Source organism: Notolepis coatsorum (genome assembly GCF_963971535.1).
Source record: "Notolepis coatsorum genome assembly, chromosome: 15".
Classification (NCBI taxonomy): Eukaryota; Metazoa; Chordata; class Actinopteri; order Aulopiformes; family Paralepididae; genus Notolepis; species Notolepis coatsorum.
The window spans coordinates 34,636,013-34,659,757 of record NC_140179.1 but is presented as its reverse complement, the minus strand read 5'-3'; the positions used below and the strand labels follow the sequence as shown (position 1 = coordinate 34,659,757).

At 41.4% G+C, this 23,745-nt stretch overlaps 1 protein-coding gene across 1 annotated transcript in view; it reads left to right on the top strand.

Annotated features, from left to right (window-relative positions):
* Positions 1–3,926: 3,926 nt before the first annotated feature.
* dera (deoxyribose-phosphate aldolase (putative)) overlaps positions 3,927–23,745 on the top strand; it is a 36,169-nt gene continuing 16,350 nt past the window's right edge. The window contains exons 1-5 of the mRNA XM_084331178.1: positions 3,927–4,066; positions 7,247–7,344; positions 17,976–18,123; positions 20,929–21,024; positions 22,063–22,197. Of these exons, the coding sequence (XP_084187304.1) occupies positions 4,036–4,066; positions 7,247–7,344; positions 17,976–18,123; positions 20,929–21,024; positions 22,063–22,197 (508 nt within the window). The 5' untranslated portion in view covers positions 3,927–4,035. The remainder of the gene's footprint in view (positions 4,067–7,246; positions 7,345–17,975; positions 18,124–20,928; positions 21,025–22,062; positions 22,198–23,745) is intronic.

The window sequence follows — 23,745 nt, the reverse complement described above, 5'->3', positions numbered from 1 at the left end:
AGCACGCCGGCGCACGCACGCACCTGAGCGAGCACGCCGCCGCCGGTGCACGCACGGTAGCATTTGTCTGAAAAGAAGGGCGCTTTACCGCACTAGCGTGCGGTGACGAATGCGGAAGCATTTTTGCACTGCTTGCTTGGCATTAACGTACAGGCGTCCCCAACACACAGCAAGGTCCAGAGACCTCACCGCACCTCTTCAGGGGGAGACACAACAGGGTGGGAAGAACGGCACCATTTCTGTAGTAAATTCCCACAGAACCCTACAATAATCTGAGGTTATTGTAGTACAGTACAAATGAGATTGCTTATCTGGAAGGAGGAGAAAGGGATCATATTGATAGAATTGTTGATCTCTTCATCTGACAGATGAAGAATTAAACGTGTAGCCAGACAAATCATGAACTATAGTCCAATTCAACATTTATTTGATCAGAGCCAGAGGCCAAGGTGAATAAGACAAAAGATTATCAGAAAACATTAACAGGGCTGTCTGTGTACAGAAATCACAATCAGGTTTGCATTCTCAAACCTCAATATGTACATAAACAGTCACTTGGTAACATAATTTGAACATACATTTGACCATACTGCACACATTATACATGAGTAAATCTGGTTTCAGATATTAAGGATTACACTAAACTTAAACAACAAATGGTGTTTCCCATGTATTTACTCACATAAAATGCAAACAGCACAGCATCAGTCAGTCTCTCGGTGGTGGAGCGGTGGAGCCGCAGACTCCTGGGTTGGTTTGGTCTGGGCTCCCGAACTACCATTTTGTGTCCTCTTATATACTATAATTTCTAGCCAATAATAGAATACAGTTGGTCCGTGGGCGATCTCCTGTGGGGGCTGGCAGCCCCCACCTCTGGGTTTCTCTGTGGGTTCCTGTTGGGTCTTGTCTCACGGGTGGGGGCTGGCATGATGTCCTCTGGTGGGGTGGTGTGAATACGCTTTGACCCTTTGGGCCATATTACCATACAGTACTAATCTGGTCACATAGTGGGGGTGGAGAATGGCTCTCTGTCACCCCTGTTCCATCCATATTTAGCACTGAAAACCCACTCTGCTAGTTGACAGAGTAGCTGTGATGACTTCTTTAACAAGAGTGTAATCACCCGTCAAACCTTATTTCTAATATTATGGTTTACTCTTTTGATACTAAACAGTTGATTAATAGATCCATGACTCTTCAGCATGTAATCAGCATTTACATACAGTCAGTTTGAGTGAGGGCTTTGTGACCTGTAACTATTCCCCTACATACCATTTGGGTAAGCAGCCTTCTCATGAGAGGGGGTTAGTGTGGAATGTCTGTCTCTCCTACATTATGACTCTCTAATTATTCACACATATTATTTATGAAATTCAACGTCAATATTTACCACACTTCCTTGTGGAACACCACAGCTCACTGTGAGGGGGGGGGATAGGGTACCGTTTACCTCCACCATCTGTTCCCTCCCCTCAAGGTAGGATTGCATCCAGCTCACTGACTATCAAAACCAATTGCTTTTAGCTTGTCAATCAGAATGGAGTGATTGACCGTGTCAAAGGCCTTTTGTAGGTCCAGCATGACCATGCCGCAGTATTTGCCTGCGTCCACCTCTTGTTTGATGTGGTCATTCAAATAGAGAAGGCATGTGTCAGTGGAGTGGGATGTTCTGAAGCCAGATTGGAATTCGTAGATTCGATTTTTTTCCGCTAGGTACTTTTCGACCTGTTCGTAGACTATTTTTTCCATGACTTTCGAGATGGAGGTAAGAATAGAAACAGGGCGGTAGTTGCCTGGGTCTAATTTGCTGCCCTTTTTGTGCAGAGGGGTCACCCTCGCAATTTTGAAGTCCTTGGGGACGTGTCCCTGTTTTATGGAGAGGTTTATTATGTGTGTGATGATTGGGGTGATGGCGGCTGCTGAGTCTCTGAGGAATTTGGAGGGGATGTTGTCATGGCCAGTGGCCTTGTTAGGTTGGAGGGCCTAACGCCTAGTTTATTACTGGTTAAGCTTAGGCGACTCTTTCAAAGTTGGTTATGGTTAGAGTTTGGAATCAGGGCTGGTGTTCTATCGCCCTGCTCTAAGACAAACTCTAACCTTAACCAACTTCGAAAGAGTGCCTAAGCTTAACCAGTGTAGAAACAGGCGTCACACGATTGGGCGCACATGTCACATGAAGTGGCCAATCAGAGAGCGTCTCCGCAAAATGCGGCTACGGAAAAAAATAACGCGTCTATGCTTTACCCAAACGGTTCATGCGTTTTGCGAATCTGATTGGCCACTGACGTTTCTGGTCATGTGACATGTGCGCCCAATCGCGTGACGCGCCCATTTCCGCCTCGACCAGCAGCAAACTCTAACCCTAACCTAACCCGGCTAACCCTAACCCTAACCGTTCTATCGCCATGCTCTAAGACAAACTCTAACCTTAACCAACTTCGAAAGAGTGCCTAAGCTTAACCGGGGAAAGAACTTGCCGTCACACGATTGGTGCGACCAGAAACATCAGTGGCCAATCAGAGCGCAAACCGGGAACGCGGAAGCATGCATCATTTGGGTAAAGCAATGACGCGTTCGAGAAGCATGCAGCTGCAGAGCCGCAGAGCAGAACCGGCGCTCTCAGGACCGGCACTCTGACAAGGCGTGATTTTTTTCGCGAAGACCTAACCTAACCTAACCATAACTCTAAGCATAACCCACTTCGAAAGAGGGCCAAAGCATAACCACTTCGAAGTAGTTTGTACAGTCCTGTACAGTACTGTCTATCTGTATGTCATGTATGTCATATGTCCTGATGAATTGAAAATGAGGGACCCTGATCATGTAAACAAGACGAACGTCTTTCTCTGGTCTGCATCCCCTTAACAATTGTGTGTATTGAGCTGTACTGTATTGTACCCATTCTGCAATCTGTTAATAAAGTTTTCAATCAATCAATCAATCAATCAATCAATCCTCTGGGCTATTTGCGTGAATACTTTCGGCAGCCAACTTGCTCTTCCGCGTTGCTCTGATTGGCAGAGCGCTCCTTAGCCAGAAGCAATACTAAGCTCCGCTTAACGCAATTTATACAAATGGAAGTATTGATTCCGCCGTAACGAATCATTAAAAAAATATACCCTTAACTGGAATATGTTGTGCCTTTACACATGTTGGATTATGTAATTGGTTTGTCATGACAAACCAATAAAAAATCGCGATTTTTAACCGGTGGCTACAACAACACACAGTAACTACATGCATCATTGTTTACAATGAGCGGTGGGGCTAATCGAAAGGACTGGATAGGACGCGTTAAACAGCAATCAATTAATTTAATATAACAGTCCGGTTCTGTGTTTGTTTGTGTCTGTAGATTGTTGGTGAACAACTAACTTTAGGTTAGTTTAACGCGTCCCTGTGCAGTCCTTTCGATTAGCCCCACCGTTCATTGTAAACAATGATGCATGTAGTTACTGTGTGTTGTTGTAGCCACCGGTTAATTCGCGATTTTTTATTGGTTTGTCATGACAAACCAATTACATAATCCAACATATGTGTAAAGGCACAACATATTCCAGTTAAGGGTATATTTTTTTAATGATTCGTTACGGCGTAATCAATACTTCCATTTGTATAAATCGCGTTAAGCGGAGCTTAGTATTGCTTCTGGCTGAGGGGCGCGTCGCGGCTCATGCACATGCGCGCGCTCGGCCAATCAGAGCAATGCTGAAGGGCAAGTTGGCTGCCAAAAGTATTCACGCTATCCGGCCAGTTGCTGGGATGTACAGTAGGTGGCGGTATGCACCTTTTTTGTGATTGCGAACCGACATTAATTCCAAAGAAGAAGAAGAAGATATTGTAAAATGGATTGTACAGTAGGTGGCGGTATGCGCCTTTTGTGGTCGCGATCTGCCATTAAACCCATTGAAGAAGAAGAAGAAGAAGGTCCATGAACTGTCAGTAGCGAGCTAGCTCGTTTCTCCTGCAAAACTAAAACTTTACGTTACCGTTTGTTATAGATATATATATTTGTGGTGATTCCATCTTCAAAACATGTCTGCAAGAAATCCGGGAATGGACCTCGGTAAGATTATACTTCTATAATATGGATGGATGATGACAAACACGTGCAGTGACGTTAGCTGGGCAATACCAGGCTATTCAACTGGGATATGCTTTTGTTTACTTGTTTATTACCTATGTCTCCAAACAGGGATTGCATTGTGGATGTGGTTTTGCTCACATATTATACATTACGTTATGCGAAATGTTTATGCGAAAGAGAGAACAGCCCTGTCTCACGTGCACCATCAAAGTACAGTATGTAACATCATGTATGCACACAGTCAGGAGTAGGTTAATAGGTAACGTTAACCCGAAGAGGCCAGTGGGTCATTCGCTATGTTCAAGTTATACAAGGGGGCATTGAAGATGCACAAACAGTACTGTAGTTGTAAATCTGGTATGTCATAAATGTCTAGATGTAGCAGTAGTGTCTATCATGTATGTCATATATGTTATGATGATTGGAAAATGGGGGACCCTGATGTAAACAAGACGAAAGTCTTTCTCTGGTCTGCATCCCCTTAACAATTGTGTGTATTGAGCTGTACTGTATTGTACCCATTCTGTAATCTGTTAATACAATTTTCAATCAATCAATCAATCATCTGGACTCTTTTTGTATCACAAATAGTACTGTATTTGCAAATCTGGTATGTCATAAATGTATAGATGTAGCAGTACTGTCTATCTGTATGTCATATATGTCCTGATGAATTGAAAATGGGGGACCCTGATGTAAACAAGACGAACGTCTTTCTCTGGTCTGCATCCCCTTAACAATTGTTTGTATTGAGCTGTACTGTATTGTACCCATTCTGCAATATGTTAATAAAGTTTTCAATCAATCAATCAATCATGTCAAATCTCGAGTCTCCAACAGATGACTACTAAAATCTGGTCCATAAATGGTTAGATGAGCACAGAAAGAGTGGATGAATGTCACTGAGCAGCGATTTAAGGTGCCGTACTGTATTGTACCCATTCTGCAATCTGTTAATAAAGTTTTCAATCAATCAAACGGTTTATATTCCTTGGGGACAGTTGTTTTCCTTCCTTAGGTAATAGATAAGCAAAATTCATTTATCATCCACAGCAATGTTAATTAATTTAATAAGCCTCCTTTTGATATATTCCTATCATAATGCATCAGAAACAGATGGCAATTACAGCAGGTAAAGAGAGAAAGATATCTTTCATTCACAATTTACAGACTATATCCTAAATCTGTCAAGAATGAAGGGTAGAATAGTTTTGGTTCTTGATATTTAATTTTCTCCCCCATCACAAATTCGAGATTCGATAAGAACCGGATTCGATAAAATCCAGAACGATACCCAACCCTACTGAAAAAAAGGATCGGTACAAATATTTTTCACTGTGCTCCTAAATTTCCTTTCTTCTTCATTGGGGAAAAATGTCAAGCCCTGTGCACACTACTCAAAATGTTCATCCAGGTGAGATGGGGACTCGAGGAGAAAAAAATCAACGGGACAGTTTAACACTATAGCAACATCAAGTTATCTGCGTGGTATTAAAAAGTATTCATATTCATAATTCTCAATTTAAGGTATTAAAAATTCCTACTTTTTATTTGCACAGGTATTAAATTCTTGGGGGGGGGAGCCCGGCTGTCGAGACTCGAGAGATGTAATAATATTAAATATATTCAATGTTTTTCTATTCAAGTCGTTGTTTTGGTGCGTCTTGCCGCTTGCGAGAGCTTGTATGGAGCGCGGCGGACATTTAAATTGCCGCGCAAGTGCAGCTGGCAGTTCAGTGTCGCTATGTTTTTCTTTTTTTTTCTTCTAGTATGATCGTAAAATTGGTATTGCATTTAGCTCTAAGTGGTCTTAAAAAAGTCTTAAATTGAACTTGTTGTAAATCTGCAGATACCCTGAACATACAGCCAGGGTCTTGTTGCTGAAATTCCCAGATCTCTCATGAGACGGTCTAACGTGGTGCACATGACAACAGCCTCCTCTCCTGGTCACGTGACCAAAGTACAGGAACCCTACTGTCCGTGACAGAGCCCTACGTTGCAGTACAGTAGAGGGAGGGGGTTGGTACTTTGGAATGACATGTTGTGGGGCCGTGACCGTGCGTTGTGTAAACGCAGCGGTCCATATTCACAAAGCCTCTCAAAAGTGGAAGTATTGACCTTGAGTCTGTGTGAGTCTGTTAGTTTTGAATAAGGTCACGAGGAAAAGTGTTCCTGTTCACTCACCTCAGATCAGATCTCCAGAGATCTAACATGCTTCTTTGTGTCAAAAATGCAGCAAATGAGGCTGGGTCTGGGGTAGTGTAGAGGTCTAAGCACTCGTCTACCACCGCTGAGTCCCGGGTTCAATTCCCAGCAGCGGTACCTCCTTACGAGCACAATGGCGGTGTTTGCTGGTGTTCGCTGGTGGGGTATGTTTGTTGCAATAGCGACTCCTACTGGTTGGTCGGGGTGCCTGTTCAGCGGGGAGGGGATTTGGGGGAGATAGCGTAAACCTCCACGCGCGTTATGCTCTCCCAGTGAAACTCCTAGCTGTCAAGTAAAAATAAGAGGCTGGTGACTATGCATGTATCAGAGAAGGCATGTGATAGTCTACACACCCTCCCCAGACAGACAGTAGGGCAGCATGCCATGTGGTAGTCTACACCCTCACCAGACTGAGAGTAGGGCAGCATGTGGTAGTCTACACCGTCCCCAGACCGACAGTAGGGCAGCATGTGGTAGTCTACACCCTCCCCAGACCGACAGTAGGGCAGCATGTGGTAGTCTACACCCTCCCCAAACCGACAGTAGGGCAGCATGTGGTAGTCTACACCCTCCCCAAACCGACAGTAGGGCAGCATGTGGTAGTCTACACCCTCCCCAAACCGACAGTAGGGCAGCATGTGGTACAAAAAAGACAAATCAAATAAATTTGTTTTGATTTCTGACTGTTAGACATGTTTCTTGGTATTAGACATGTTTCTTGGTATCGGATTTTTATATTGGGGAAAAGTCTCTGATACCCAGTTTTAGCTTGGTATCAGACTGATATCCCACACCAGTATCAATATTAGGCTGCATCCCTAATTGAAATGGAGAATGGAAAATGTGTCAACATATTGCAGTAGTAGATCAATATCAAAACGGTGACATTCAATGCGATTGACTTGAGGAAGAATCTCACTCATCTCTTCTTGCCTTCCCGATTCCCTCCCTCAGACTTGGAGTGGGTGTCCGAGGTGAGGGTCAACACTCAGGCTGTTCTCAAGAGAGCCCAGCAGATCCAAGGATGCAAGGTGGCCAAGAAACAATGGCAGGTACGTTAGGAGGCTTCTGTTGTCGTAACCTTTATTTACATACAGCGAGAACGCTCCGAAAGCCACACCGCTTGATACCAAGGCTTTCACTTTTGCCCAAAAAGCAAGTTTGAAACATTCAAGTAATCCGAGTCGTCTAATATATAACTTGCTCTCTCGTCGGAACTCGGACTATACAGAGAGAGACAGAGCTCAGACTATACAGAGAGAGAGAGAGAGATAGAGAGACCTCAGACTATACAGAGAGATACAGAGCTCAGACTATACAGAGAGAGAGAGATAGAGAGACCTCAGACTATACAGAGAGAGACAGAGCTCAGACTATACAGAGAGAGAGACAGAGCTCAGATTATACAGAGAGAGACAGAGCTCAGACTATACAGAGAGATAGATAGAGAGACAGGGCTCAGACTATACAGTGAGGTGTGGGGTCCACTTACAAAACAAGACTTTACCCAATGGGACAAACACCCCATTGAGACCCTGCATGCAGAGTTCTGTAAGATTATCCTACATGTCCAGAGGAAAACTACAAACAATGCATGCAGGGCAGAATTAGGCCGTTACCCACTAATACTAAAAAATACAAAAAGAGCAATTAACTTTTGGACACACCTAAAACGAAGTGACCCCCTCTCGTACCATTATCAAGCCCTGCAGTGCCAAGAGCTGTCCACAAACCTGCTCTCTTAACACACCTCAGGAACAGAACACGTCACCAATCAGAATAAATCAAATTACTACACAGCTAAAACAAAACTACATCACCTATTGGAAAACACAAACAAAAGCACAGAGCAAAATGCAGTGCTATCTGGCTCTAAATCGACAGTACACCATAGCAGATTATTTGAGCATGGTGACTGATCAACAACTAAAAAGAACCTTGACAAAATACAGACTGAGTGAGCACAGCCTCGCTGTTGAAAAGGGGAGGCACAGGAAAACCTGGCTTCCTGCAGAGCAAAGGCTGTGCTGTCATTGCACCCTCAGTGAGCCTGAAACTGAGTCGCACTTCCTCACCAAATGTGAAAAATATAAATATATTAGAGAAACGCATTTAAAAAAAAATTTGAATTAATAAAAAAAGGCTTTCTCGCACTACCAGATACAGAAAAACGACCAGTCCTACTAGGGGAGGACGCAACAAGCTGTGAGCTAGCAGCAGCATATGTTGCTGCCTGCCACAAACTGAGGGACAGTGAGGCTATGGTTAGACTAGTGTATTCCTGGCATTTTTTTTATACGTTTTTGACGACGTTTGATGTCCTATCTACACAGAAATGCGTTTTTTGGCGTTTTTTTGTGGATACGGCTGAAACGCAAAATTGTGTTTGCGTTTGGAGATACGCAAAAAAAACGAGTCGACAACAGCGTGTAGTCAGCACGGAGCAGTTGTTGCGAAAACGCCCATGCGCAGTAGATACCATCTGCGTGCCCTTCCGTGTGTTTGGGACAGAGCTCCGTGTCCCAAATAGCTTCAGCTACCATGTGTTGTCAAGTTATTGTTATAAGGACCCCAGTCCAAGCTACAACAGTCTGCATTCCCTTAACAATTGTTTGTATTGAGCCGTATTGTATTGTACCCATATGCAATATGTAAAATAAAGTTTACATCCATTCATTCTGCTAGCATTACCGATTGCATGAGCAGCTGGCTAACGTGAGCTATCAGGATTCAGACCCCGTTAGCTCAGAGTTCCTCTTTCAACTTAACAAGCATTAAACAAAATGGCCCAGTCATCTATTCACCTTTGTTTAATACACACAGCGTTGTCTCTAATGTTATCTAACTACTGATAGCTCGCGATATCATCAGTTTTGATGCTGGCTAAGTAGCGTGAGCTAACGTTAGCTTCTAGCCACAATGCTATATTGTTATAATGGCATACTCCATTGACGTTAGCATGCAGCTAACAATGCTACCGATCGTTTTTTAGACTAAACTATCCGCTCTTGGTGGTCACTTGTGTTGATGTTAGTTTTGTTTCATCAACAAATGACAGGCAGAACACACAGTGAATGTATCCGTTTTGTTTATTGCACTTTTATTAGGCTTTGCTGAAAAAAGAATTGCTGCATTGAGTAAATAGGCAAGATGGTGGCGCGGCATAGGCGCCTGCCTTATTGACATTTGACATTTTCTTTGCTGGAGCTTCCAGGAAGTGTATTGGCACATTCGTTCTGATTGGTTGAAATTGCCTTCATGTTTGCCACCTACTGCCACCTACTGCTTTGGCAGTGTACTACATCAGTGTGCTCTGGTGACAAAAACGAAAAAAAAACGAAAGTGTGACTCGAGGCGCATGACGTTGCGGCGATACGCGGCGATACGTATAAGAAAACAATACGAAGATGATACGAAAGGTGTAACCGCAGCGTGAGTGACAGTCACCTGACATGTTTACGCCGTAATACTTGATGTTTTATTTTACGATGATATTTTGTGAATGAATGAATGAATGAATGAATGAATGAATGAATGAAAACTTTATTTAACAGATTGCAGAATGGGTACAATACAGTACGGCTCAATACATACAATTGTTAAGGGGATGCAGACCTGAGAAAGACGTTTGTCTTGTTTCCATCAGGGTCTCCCATTTTCAATTCATATAGACATTTATGACATACACAACATACATGACATTTATGGCATAGGGACATATAGGTATTTAGTACTGATACATTTGTGACATAACGGTATTCAAATATACAGTACTGTTACCCTTAGATCCTGACAGAGTATATACATATGATGGGGAGGGGACTGTACATTAGGAGGGGGTGGGTGGGTGGGAGGGAAATATACATACGGCGGGGAGGGAATATATACATGCGGTGGTGAGGAGACTGTCTATTAGGAGGTGGTGGGGGTTTTGGGCATTTACGGTGGCCAGTTTCGAATTGCAGCCTCCCGTAGGTGCTCTTTAAGAGCGGTTTTGAATGTGGGCAGGGATTCACATTCCTTTACAGCTTTGGGTAGGGCGTTCCACATTGTTGTGGCATAATTGCGAAACGTGTTTAGTCCCTTGTTTGAGCCGAATCTGGGTTTAACATGATTTGTTGAGCTTCCTCTGGTGTAGTGGTTGTGGTATTCACTGACCTTTGGGAAGTATTTTGACATGTACATGGGCACCCCGGTCGTATAGTGTATCTTGTAGACCAGGCCCATTGCAAGTTGCTGTACTCTGTCGTCTACTCTAAGCCATCCTAGGTTGGCAAAGTGGGCAGGGGTGAGGTGGGTTCTGGGGTTCAGGTCAAGTAGTAGTCTGACCAGTTTGTTTTGTGATGTTTGTAATTTTGTTTTAAGCGCCTTTGAGGTGCTTTGGTACCATGAGGTGCACGCATAGTCATAGTACCCTTGAATGAGTGCTCCTGCCAGAGTCTTCAGGGTATTCTTGTTTACCAGAGAGGAGATCCGGTACAAGAATCTAGTTCGTTGGTTGACTTTTTTTATTACATTGGATGCCATTTTGTCACAGGAAAGATTTGCCTCTAGGATGGAACCCAGGTAGGTAATTTCGTCTTTCCTTGTGACAATATTGTCACCCACTGTAACTGAGAATCCGTCGGTCTTGCTGAGTTTGTTATTTGAGAGAGAGAGACAGAGCGATAGACCTCAGACTATACAGAGAGAGACAGAGCTCAGACTATACAGAGAGAGACAGAGAGACAGACCTCAGACTATACAGAGAGAGACAGAGCGATAGACCTCAGACTATACAGAGAGAGACAGAGAGACAGACCTCAGACTATACAGAGAGAGACAGAGCTCAGACTATACAGAGAGAGACAGAGAGACAGACCTCAGACTATACAGAGAGATACAGCTCAGACTATACAGAGAGAGACAGAGCGATAGACCTCAGACTATACAGAGAGAGACAGACCTCAGACTATACAGAGAGAGACAGAGCTCAGACTATACAGAGAGAGACAGAGAGACAGACCTCAGACTATACAGAGAGAGACAGCTCAGACTATACAGAGAGAGACAGAGAGACAGACCTCAGACTATACAGAGAGAGACAGCTCAGACTATACAGAGAGAGACAGAGAGACGGACCTCAGACTATACAGAGAGAGACAGAGAGACAGACCTCAGACTATACAGAGAGAGACAGACCTCAGACTATACAGAGAGAGACAGAGCTCAGATTATACAGAGAGAGACGGAGAGACAGACCTCAGATTATACAGAGAGAGACGGAGCGATAGACCTCAGATTATACAAAGAGAGACAGAGACAGCTCAGACTATACAGAGAGAGACAGAGCTCAGATTATACAGAGAGAGACAGAGAGACAGCTCAGATTATACAGAGAGAGACGGAGAGACAGACCTCAGATTATACAGAGAGAGACAGAGCGATAGACCTCAGATTATACAGAGAGAGACAGAGCGATAGACCTCAGATTATACAGAGAGAGACAGAGACAGCTCAGACTATACAGAGAGAGACAGAGCTCAGATTATACAGAGAGAGACAGAGAGACAGCTCAGACTATACAGAGAGACAGAGCTCAGATTATACAGAGAGAGACAGAGCTCAGATTATACAGAGAGAGACAGAGCTCAGATTATACAGAGAGAGACAGAGCTCAGATTATACAGAGAGAGACAGAGAGACGGAGCTCAGACTACAGAGAGAGACGGAGAGACAGAGCGATAGAGCTCAGATTATACAGAGCGGGACGGAGCTCAGACTATAGAAGGCAGAGAGAAGAGGCTCCAAAAATAACACGTGCCTGCACCCGTTTCCTGGCCGAAGAAGTCGGGGTTGATAAAAACAACAGTCATCCTTCTAATTCCTAATGGTGGATTACACTCCTGGTGCACGTTTTGCACATCTGTTGTGATTTAGTTTGTGTTTGTGCAGCTGCCCGGCTGCTCCATTAATGCGTCCCACTGTGGCTCTTCATCCTCCGTGCATGGAGGGGAGAGAGAGAGCACAGAATGATGCATCAATTACCAATTTACTGTCTCATAAAAGATGGTTAGCTCTGCTAACAGTCACAGATAAAATAGAGTATTTAGAAGGTCAATACAGAAGAAACAACCTGGTCATTGATGGCATAGCTGAGTTGCCTGGAGAAACCTGGGGAGACACGGAAGAGAAGGTGAGGAGCGTCATGGTGGACAATCTCAAGCTACAGAGGGACATTGAGATGGAGAGGGTGCACCGAACAGGGAAACCTGGGGAGGGACGCGAGAGACCAAGACCCATTGTGGTGACATTTTCAAAATACAAGGACAGATCAGCGGTTCTTCAGAGAGCCAAAGAACTCAAAGGGACAAACATTTACATAAACGAGGACTACACAGACGCTGTCCGTCTGAAAAGAAAAGAACTGTTGCCCAAGATGAGAGCTGCTCGTGAGAGAGGAGAGATCGCCTTTCTGAGGTATGACAGACTGATAATCCGACCACGAAGTAGCACCCCAAAGCAGCCGAGGGACAGTTGAATGGTTGTTGCCCTTGCCACACCTACCAACGTTATGATTGAATAAAGTATACAATGCTAATTAATACTAACCTACCCAAAAAGGGGTTAAAGATGGCACATATAAATATATGTAGCATAAGAAACAAGCTAGTTGAGATATCAGAGATTTTACTATCAGACAATTTCCATATTTTAGCTATATCAGAAACACACCTTGATTCTACATTTGAGGATGGGGCATTGCAAATTGATGGATACAACATTTTTAGAAAGGACAGGAATGCATTTGGTCACAGTGGTGTCAGGAGAACTGCCTCTCCCTGAACGTCAGCAAAACAAAAGAGATGATTGTGGACTTCAGGAGGTCGGGGGTCAAGGACTACAGCCCCCTCAGCATCGACGGGGCACCAGTTGAGAGAGTGAACAGTTTCAAGTACCTCGGAGCCCACATATCCGAGGACTTGACATGGACCACACACATTGACAGTGTTGTGAAGAAGGCACGACAACGCCTCTACTTCCTCAGGCGCCTAAGGAAGTTCCAAGTCAGTCAGAAGATCCTTAGGAACTTCTACTCATGTACAATAGAGAGCATCCTGACCGGCAACATCACCTCCTGGTTTGGGAATAGCACTGCACAAGACCGTAGCAGACTACAAAGAGTGACACGTTCAGCCGAACGCACAATTAGAGGGGGGCTTCCCACCCTCCAGAACATTTACAACAAGCGGTGCAAGGGGAAGGCTAAGAGAATTATTAAGGACTCGAGCCACCCGAACAACTGCCTCTTTGAACTGCTGCCGTCAGGCAAGCGATACCGGAGTCTTATGGCGAGCACAGAAAGACTCAGAAGGAGCTTCTATCCCCAGGCCATCAGGCTGCTAAACGAACAATAATCGCTAAACGAACAATAATCACTATGCAACAACCATCAAATGCACACAGCACACACACCCACACGCACACACACACTCACTCAAACAAACAACACACTGCAGCACCCACTCTCCACACTTTAGATCACACAAACACACTTACACTTTATATTTATTGATAAAGGATTTGCACTACAACTCGTACACCTACTGTGAATTGTACCTAAACTGCACCTCGTCCATTTATGCCTTGCACTATATAGTATAGTATTGTATATTAGTACACTGCACAGTATTGTATACAGTATTGTATATTGTATGGTAACTACGTCTACGAACATTGTACATATGTCTAAACTGAACACTGTGACCTCTTTTTTTTTCTTCTAATTTTTACTATGTTTTTATTTCATACTTATCTTGTCATGCACAGTCTCTGGAGCGCAACAGTAAGAAGCATTTTGTACAAAAGTATTCTGTACTTCTGTATGACAACTATTAAAGAAACTTGAAACTTTTTATATTCAGAATCTTATTCCAGTGAAGATTAGGGAAGATTTAATGAATAATGAAATTGAAACATTATGGCTGCAAGTACACTTGCCTCATTTGAAGCCTATGTTGATCGGTTGCTGTTATAGACCACCTAGTGCAAATAATGTGTATCTAGAACAAATATGTGACATGTTGGACCAAGTGTGTGATTTGAGTAATGAGATTTATTTTATGGGTGACCTTAACATCGATTGGTTTTCATTGAAATGCCCATTGAAAAAACGACTTCTAACTGTAGCAAATGCATGTGGTCTATCACAGGTAATTAACAAACCAACTAGGATATGTTTGAAAAAGGATGGTAACCAGGTCTCAACCTGCATTGATCACATTTTTACTAACAATGCGGAGCTATGTTCCAAGGCGGTATCTGTAACTGTTGGTTGTAGCGACCATAACTTAATTGCTATTGTGAGGAAGACTAAAATGCCAAAACTAGGACCTAAAATAATTTACAAAAGATCGTATAAAATGTTTAATCAAGACAGCTTTGTGAAGGATGTTGAAAATCTATGTTGGTCAAAGGTGTTGAGGGAAAAAGATCCTGAAAAATCTCTATGGGAATTTGATACCATTTTTATGCCACTTGTTGACAAACATGCACCATTGAGAAAGTTTACAGTCAGAAGCGTCAGAACACCATGGTTGGATGATGAACTAAAAGAATATACCTGAATTTCCCCAAGGGGATCAATAAAGGAATATCTTATCTTATCTTATCTTATATGATAGAACGTAATCGAGCTAAATTAATAGCAAATACATCAGGTTATAAATCAGACTGGGAGGTATATTGTAAATTAAGAAATGTTGTTACAAAATGTAATAAGAAGAAGAAGAAATTGTATTATGAAAATAGGTTTAATTATATAAAAAATGACAGTAAATTATTATGGAATACTCTAAATGAAATAATGGGCAGGAATAAGAAACCTACCCCATCCTTTCTAGAAACGGAAGGAAAATTCCTCACCAAACCAGTTGAGATTGCTAATCATATTAACAATTATTTTATTGGAAAAGTAGATAATTTAAGAAATAATATGCAAACAATAGATAATGAAAAATCTTATTTATTAATAAAGAATAAAATAATGAAAGATAAAAATTGTCAATTTAATTTTGATAGTGTGACTATAAGTAATGTAGAATATATGTTAAGTACCACTAAAAACAAACCACCAGGTGTTGACGGTCTTGACGGGAAACTTCTGAAATTGGTCCCTGATTTAATTGCCCCTGCTATCTGTCATATTATAAATCAATCCTTTAGTGAATGTTTGTATCCGCAACAGTGGAAAACTGCCAAAGTAATACCACTGCCAAAAAATTTGAAATTGCCATTCTCAGGATCTAATAGTCGTCCCATAAGTTTACTGCCAGTTTTGAGTAAACTGATGGAAAGAATAGTAAGTGAACAGATTAAAAGCTACTTTTCTTTTAACACATTGACCACTGATTTTCAACATGCATATCGTGAAGGACATTCAACAGCGACTGCTTTAACCCAAATGACGGATGATTGGCTGAAAGAGATAGATAAAAAGAAAATGGTTGGAGCTGTCTTGCTTGATTTTACTGCAGCATTCGACATCATAGATCACAAATTCTTACTTAAAAAACTTGAATGTTACGGTTTCTCCTCATCTGCACTATCTTGGATGCAAACTTATTTAGCAAACCGGAAACAAATAGTTTTTTTTAATGGGAGTTACTCAGAAGTTAAAACGGTAAGGTGTGGAGTACCCCAAGGAAGTTGCCTTGGGCCTTTGCTCTACACCATATTTACAAATGACATGCCTCTTGTCCTAAATAAGTCCTATATTTCTATGTATGCGGATGATTCAACGATTTACACATCAGCCTCAACAGCCAATGAATTAAATACGGTTCTAAAGGCAGAGTTGCAATCAGTGATGGAATGGATAAAGAATAACAAACTAGTTCTAAACATATTAAAGACAAGTAGCATCATTTTCGGTTCAAACCATACTCTAAGAACGAACCCAGTCTTGAAACTTTTGATAAGTGATGTGGTAATTAATCAAGTCCAGGAGACTAAACTCCTAGGGGTAACATTAGACAGTAAATTGTCATGGTCACACCATATAAACAATATAGTAGTGAAAATGGGAAGAGGGATTTCTGTTGTTAAAAGATGTGCTCATTTGTTACCACAAAATTCTATCAAACAGGTAATTCAAGCTCTGGTTTTGTCAAATCTTGACTATTGTCCTGCAGTATGGTCGAATGTAACAACGAATAAACTGAAAAAATTACAAATGGTACAAAACAAAGCAGCACGTATAGCGCTTCGCTGTGAGTACAGAACTAATGTTGCAGCGATGCACAGTTGTTTAACTTGGTTACTTGTCAAACATAAATTACTCTGCTCACTCCTTGTATTCACTAGGAATATTCTTGTTACAAAGATCCCCTCAATTTTATATAACAATTTATCAATAAGTCTTGACAGACACAACCATTCCACCAGACATGCTTCTGCACGAGGTTTTACACTTCCAAAAGTGAGGTCGAATGCAATGAAGCGAACTGTCATGTTCCGTGGTATGCAGGAATGGAACTCTCTTCCCAGACATGTTAAGCAGGAGAATAGTAAATGCCGTTTCAAAATCGTGGTAAAACAACATTTTCAACCAAAGAAATTGACATTCCCTAATAGATAGTGTGTACGTAAATGAAAATGTATGTGTCTGATATTTTTATCTTGTATTATGAATTTGATTAGGGTTTTTATTGTTGTTTTAATTGTCTGTATGACATGTAAATGTTGTGAGTGTATAAGGGTTTTTATTGTTGTTTTAATGGTCTGTATGTCATGTAAATGGTATGAGTGTATAAGGGTTTTTATTGTTGTTTTAATTGTCTGTATGACATGTAAATGTTGTGAGTGTATACGTCTGTAACTGTATTTTATGTGTTATGGACCCCAGGAAGAATAGCCCCAGCACTGCTGTGGCTAATGGGGATCCAAATAAACTTAAACAGTGCAGAAATTTATGTTAAGTGTAATTTAAACAAAACGACAAAGATCCCTATGTGCACAGGGAGGGTCAGGGACATTACCGCTAGCCCTGGAGACCGGCAGGTTTGATGCCAGCCCGGAGTACACTGCACCTTGTGTATACTTGTGTATTACTATTTTTACTCTTACTCGTAGTATATATTCAGATTCACATTCTCATATTTTTATATTTTGGTCTAAAGTAATTTTATTGCCTAAAATACAGGTATGGGCAGGGCAGGTCCAGAAAGACATACATATTATATTATATATATATTAAATATTACATAATTTCTAAACCTGCCCTGCCCATACCTGTACCCCCCTCCCCCATGCTGCTATGATTCCCGCATTTTCCCAAGAGGTTCAATAAAGGAATATCTTATCTTAGACTGAGGATGCGTGTTAGGTGTGTGAGTTAGAGGTGGAACTGAGAATGTGGTTCACTTTGTGTTTTACTGTCCTGTTTACGAGGACGTAAGGGAAGTACTTTTTTTTTGTAAAATGTCCTCCATTTAGGTTGATTTTCTTGAGCTGGATGAATATGAACAACTTGAGTTGTGCTTCAGGAAGGGAACTTGTATTTGCCAAGCTTGGGAGAGAAGGCAGGATACTTTGTTTAAGACCAAGCTGTAATCTGTATTTATGTAATCCGTTTTTATGTATGAGAGAGAGAGGACTCTGATAACACGTGCTGTCAGCTATAACTCCACCTCCTCCCCTCCAGGCCGCCTGGTTGCTCAAAGCGATCACCTGCATCGACCTGACCACCCTGGCCGGAGACGACACGCCCTCCAACGTCCACCGGCTGTGTCTGAAGGCCACGCAGCCCGTCCGCCACGACCTGCTGAGGGCCATGGACATGGAGGACAAAGGTTTACTTACATTTAGTCATTTACATTTTGTCATTTACATTTACAGGTGCATCTCAATAAATGAGAATATTGAGGAAAATATATTGATTGTCTCCACGCCACGCCTCATTGATTCATGCAAAAGGTATTGACTGCATATACTTTTCAGTAGGCCGACATTTCTGTAATATATATATATATTTTTTATTGGTCTTGTGTAATATTCAAATTTTCTCAGATACAGAATTTTGGGTTTTCATTAGCTGTAAGCCATAATCATCAGCATTTAAAGAAATAGAGGCTTGAAATATTTCACTCTGTCTAATGAATCTATATAATATATGATTTTCACTTTTTGAATGGAATTACTGAAATAAATGAACTTTTCCTCGATATTCTAATTTATTGAGGTGTACGTTTAGTCATTTACATTTTGTCATTTACATTTAGTCATTTACATTTAGTCATTACATTCACATTTAGTCATTACATTTACATTTAGTCATTTAGCTGAACGCTTTTATCCAAAGCAACTTACAAGTTCTGTACAACAGGTCAGCAGGAAGGGTACAACTCTTTCAGCTGAGTAACAATGTTCATCAAACAGTAGTCATCTATTCAATCATGTTAACTACTGAGTTATATTAAATTAGATTAGATTATATTCAAATGTATTGTCATCAAACGGCACAAGTACAGTACAATCAAAATAAGTTTGGCTTCCAACCAGAGTGCAAATGTAACAGTAAAATGCAATATACAATGTACAGGCGATTAAACTGGGTATAAAATATATAAATTGGTACTACTGAGTAATAGTGCAAATCAGATCCATTTTGCACATCCATGCAGAATCGCAAAAGATATCAATCGCGGTTATTTCATGAATCATTCATTTCTCCCCAAACCGTAATGGCTACTGTTATGTATCGGCTTCTGGTTTAGACATGAATGATTCTATTCACTTGACCTGTCTGCAATTAAATTCTTCAGATCGACAATCCTAGAAGTCAATTGAAACGTTTTTGAATAATTTATGGTTTCAAATACAATTTTCTGTGCTGTACGATCAAGTGCCATGTTCATAGTATCAGAAAGTATGGGTTGTGTGTGTGTGTGTGTGCACTTTCACTTGTGCACAAGTGATTTGGCTTGATAATACAGTACGTCTCCAAGTACTGTAAGGTGGAAGTTCAAAATAACTTTCCAAACAGATTTATAGATGAAAAACCTTCAATGATTGAATGTCAATCCGTCCAGCAAGCTTGAACCAAATCGGATGAAAAATGCACACGGTTCAGAATCAGAATCAGAAAGGTCTTTATTGCCAAGTAGTTTTCACATACAAGGAATTTGATTTTGTCATTTTCGGTGCGACATTAACACTTTCTCCGCCAGAAACGTCATACAACGGGTTTCAAGTTAATGCGAATTCTGCCAGATCACGGCGTACGACGTTATTCTGATCATATTTCATATTTTTGCCATGGTATTCATATTTCACTCACGGAGCCTTGTCAGATGCTGTCTGAGCCGGAACAACTCTGCAACGCTTCAATACTGCCACCTGGTGACTGAATGGCGAGTTGCCAAACCAGATATGCTCGTTGGAGCTCGGTCCGTCCCCTAAATCCGTCCGGCCACTCGTTTATCATCGCGGGACTCAAGACACACACCGTGGATATGGATCGTTGCCATAACTCAATAATCTACATGATTCGGGCGTATATTAGTATTATACAAACCGGAAATGGATCGCCTCGATCCCCATCACATAACTGGGATCTGTTTGCTCCAGTATCATCCCCCATCGCTAAGAGGAAGCTGCCGTGAGTTTCAGCGTTTTTGATTATTATTATCCATACAAACTGCTCTGATCTATATATCACCCATACTACATGAAGCATTTAACGACGATCACGGAATTATAAACGACCCCCCCCCCCCCCCCCCCCCGTTCACCCGCGCATGATCAGTCATAACGTTTAGGACCATGTACAGTTGAAATCTTTTATATAGCGTCGATCGGTATCAAACGGCATTTGATAATCTAATATATGCATTTATGCCTATATCTCACGTTCTAGGAATTACTGCAGAAAACGATAAAAACATATTTATACTCTAGACGGTATTTTCGTATGAATGTGTGAAGTAAAACGTTCCTACATCCTGAACGATAGATAATCGATGTTGAATGGGCCATAGTAATGTCAATTTAGCAATACAATTTAAAAAGTTATAGCCCTGCAAAGAAGGTGAACATCTCCATAGACTTACAGTGCTGGCAGTGATCAAACATCGATGGATATAAGTGTGGCAGTTAATGTGTTAACGGACAGACAATAACGGACCGATAATAAAATAAAAAGGTGGAATAAGATCAAGTATAGAATATGAACTAAATTAAGATGGAAGCACAATCAAATATAATATAATTATGAAAACACACACACACACACACAGATTTAATGACTCAATACAGTAGATGTGTTTTGTTTGTCTTGTTGTTGCTGCTAGTGTAACTCACTCTCAGCCAGCAGAGGGCGACACACCCCTGTGCTTCACATGCTCCTCTTCCTCCTTCCATCTCCTTCCTCACTCACTGATATTCTGTGTCTCTAGGTGTGACTACAGCTGCAGTGTGTGTAGTGTACCCATCTCTCTGCTGCCCTGTCTCTCTTGTCTCTAGGTGTGACTACAGCCGCAGTGTGTGTAGTGTACCCATCTCTCTGCTGCCCTGTCTCTCTTGTCTCTAGGTGTGACTACAGCCGCAGTGTGTGTAGTGTACCCATCTCTCTGCTGCCCTGTCTCTCTTGTCTCTAGGTGTGACTACAGCCGCAGTGTGTGTGTATCCGTCCCGAGTGGCAGATGCTGTCAAAACACTCAAAGCGGCCAATTCAAGCTTGCCCGTCGCCTCAGGTAAGGAGGGGCAGCTGGCCTTTCATAAACTCTTATCAAATGTGTTTATCTTATTTTGATTAAAAAATAAATAAAAGAAGAAAAAAAAGACCCGTAGGCTGCACGATACAGACACAACATCACACTGCGTTGTTTTGACAGATATCGCAGGGCTTTTCAAACGAGATGGTGCCGAGTTGCAACTAGGGGGTGACTTTGAACTGGGTGTTTACAGATTATCACCCAATAACCCAAAACTAAGCTTGTCTGAACATTTATGAGTTATGCAGTGAAAAGTAAACAGACTATCTTTTCTGCGCGAGGAAACCATACCGCTCCATGGACGCTGTGAATAAACAAGGCTGTACAGACGCTGTGAAATGGAATTATTAATACAATTATTTAACTTGTTTCAACTTATTTAGCTTCTTATTTATGAAAGAGACAAGAAAATACGAGGGGGAACAATAATATAATATTATTTATTCAATATGTTAAGAGAAAACGAGTCAAGGTAGCATCCTTCTCTAGGCCTGGTTAATCCTCCACTACATCCTTCTCTAGACCTACTCTACTCTATAGTAGCATGAATTGGCAAAGGTTGGAGATCAAGGTTTTAAACTTGGAGTGAAGGGGGAAGAATCTCAAGCTTTAAGGACTGTTGGAGTTGATTCCATGAGCTAGAGGGGCATCATAGAATTGCATTGTAAATGCAGATTTACCCTGTTCTGAGCAAACTCTGGGGACAGTAAGGATATATATGAGACTGTATTTTGAATAGTGTCATTATAATCATTATCAAGTGTTATTTTAAGATGTTATTTTACCTCCTCCTCCTTCCTCTACCTCATCTACATCCTCCTCTCCCTCCTCCTCTTCTACCACCTCCTCCTCTCCCTCCTCCTCTCCCTCCTCCTCTACCTCCTCCTCCTCTACCTCCTCCTCTACCTCCTCCTCCTCTACCTCCTCCTCCTCTACCTCTACCTCCTCTACCTCCTCCTCTACCTCCTCCTCCTCTACCTCTACATCCTCCTCCTCCTCCTCCCCCACCACCACCAGTGGCCACAGGCTTCCCTGCCGGACAGACGCCCCTGAGAACCCGCCTGGACGAGGTGCGCTCGGCGGTGGCGGACGGCGCCAGCGAGATCGATATAGTCATCAACAGGACACTGGCTCTCACGGGACAGTGGGAAGGTAACCTTAATGTTTATGTGATGCGCGGCGTTATGTCGAAGAATTTTTATCTTTTCGAAAAAATAAATAAATACATTTTCAAATCACTTCGACCACGGCCCTGGAATTCCTAATGAAGCGCTCGACGAGTATCCTCCTAATTTGGTATTTCAAACCACTTGTCCAATAAGGCATGTATAGCCTGCTGTATAATCTGCTGTATAATCTATATAATCTGCTGTATAATATACTGTATAGTCTACTCTATAATATGCTGTATAATCTGCTGTATAGTCTGCTGTATAATCTGCTGTATAATTGTATAATCTGCTGTATAATCTGCTGTATAATCTGTATAGTCTGCTGTATAATCTGCTGTATAATCTGCTCTATAATCTGCTGTATGGCCCGCTGTATAACCTGCATTCGAACTGTTTTCAGAGGATCTTACACGTCACGCTGTACAAATCAGCTACACGGACTATAACGTAGGATGTATACCCTGAATTTCCCCAAGGGGATCAATAAAGGAATATCTTATCTTGTCTTATTTTACAGTATAGCATGCCAGTTAAGGGACAGACCCTCACTTTGCACCTTGTGTATACTGTTTATCTTTCTCCTATTTTTATATCCAGAGTTAATTATATTGTTTACACTGTTTATCTTTCTCCTATTTTTTATATTCAAAGTTAATTATATTGTTTACACTGTTTATCTTTCTCCTATTTTTATATTCAGTTAATTATATTGTTTACACTGTTTATCTTTCTCCTATTTCTATATTCAGAGTTAATTATATTGTTTACACTGTTTATTTTACTAATATTTCTAATATTCATATTTAATTGTATTGCCTATATTTATGTATTTCTACTATTACTCTGCCCATACCTGTACCTCCCCTCCCGCCTCCTCCATGCTGCTATGATGCCCGAATTTCCCCAATGGGATCAATAAAGGAATATCTTATCTTATCTTATCACAAAAGTAATAATTACAAAAGTCTGGAAATTCAGTTTGTTCATAAAATGTTTGGTACATAGTGCACCTTATTTAAAAAAAAATATATATATATATACAATGTAGGGCTGACCCCTCTTAGTCGACTAATCGATCGAAAGGAGCCGTAGTCGACTGCCAACCTCTTAGTTGAATACAAATAAAAGATTTTTTTTTTTTTTTTATATCATTCTTTCCAAAAGAAAATAGGCCTAGAAGCGTGGCTAACGCTAATGGCACGCATACCAGAGGCTAACTGCCTAAGAAAACAGGCACAGAGGCACTGAAAGAGGATTTCACCCATCTAATGAACACACTAGACTAGACAAATATCAAGATGTATCCATCAGTGGACCAATTGCATGCTTTTGCAGAGGACAAGAAGCCTTCAGTCGACTCCTACAGACATTAAGCACCCCCCACAGCCCAAATGCAATGATAAAAAAAAATATATATATACTTTTTTATTTATTTCTTATAGTCGACTAATAGTCGACTAATGGCAAATTTCGGCCAATCATAGTCGACTATCCAAATCCTTAGTCGGGGACAGCCCTAATAAAATGT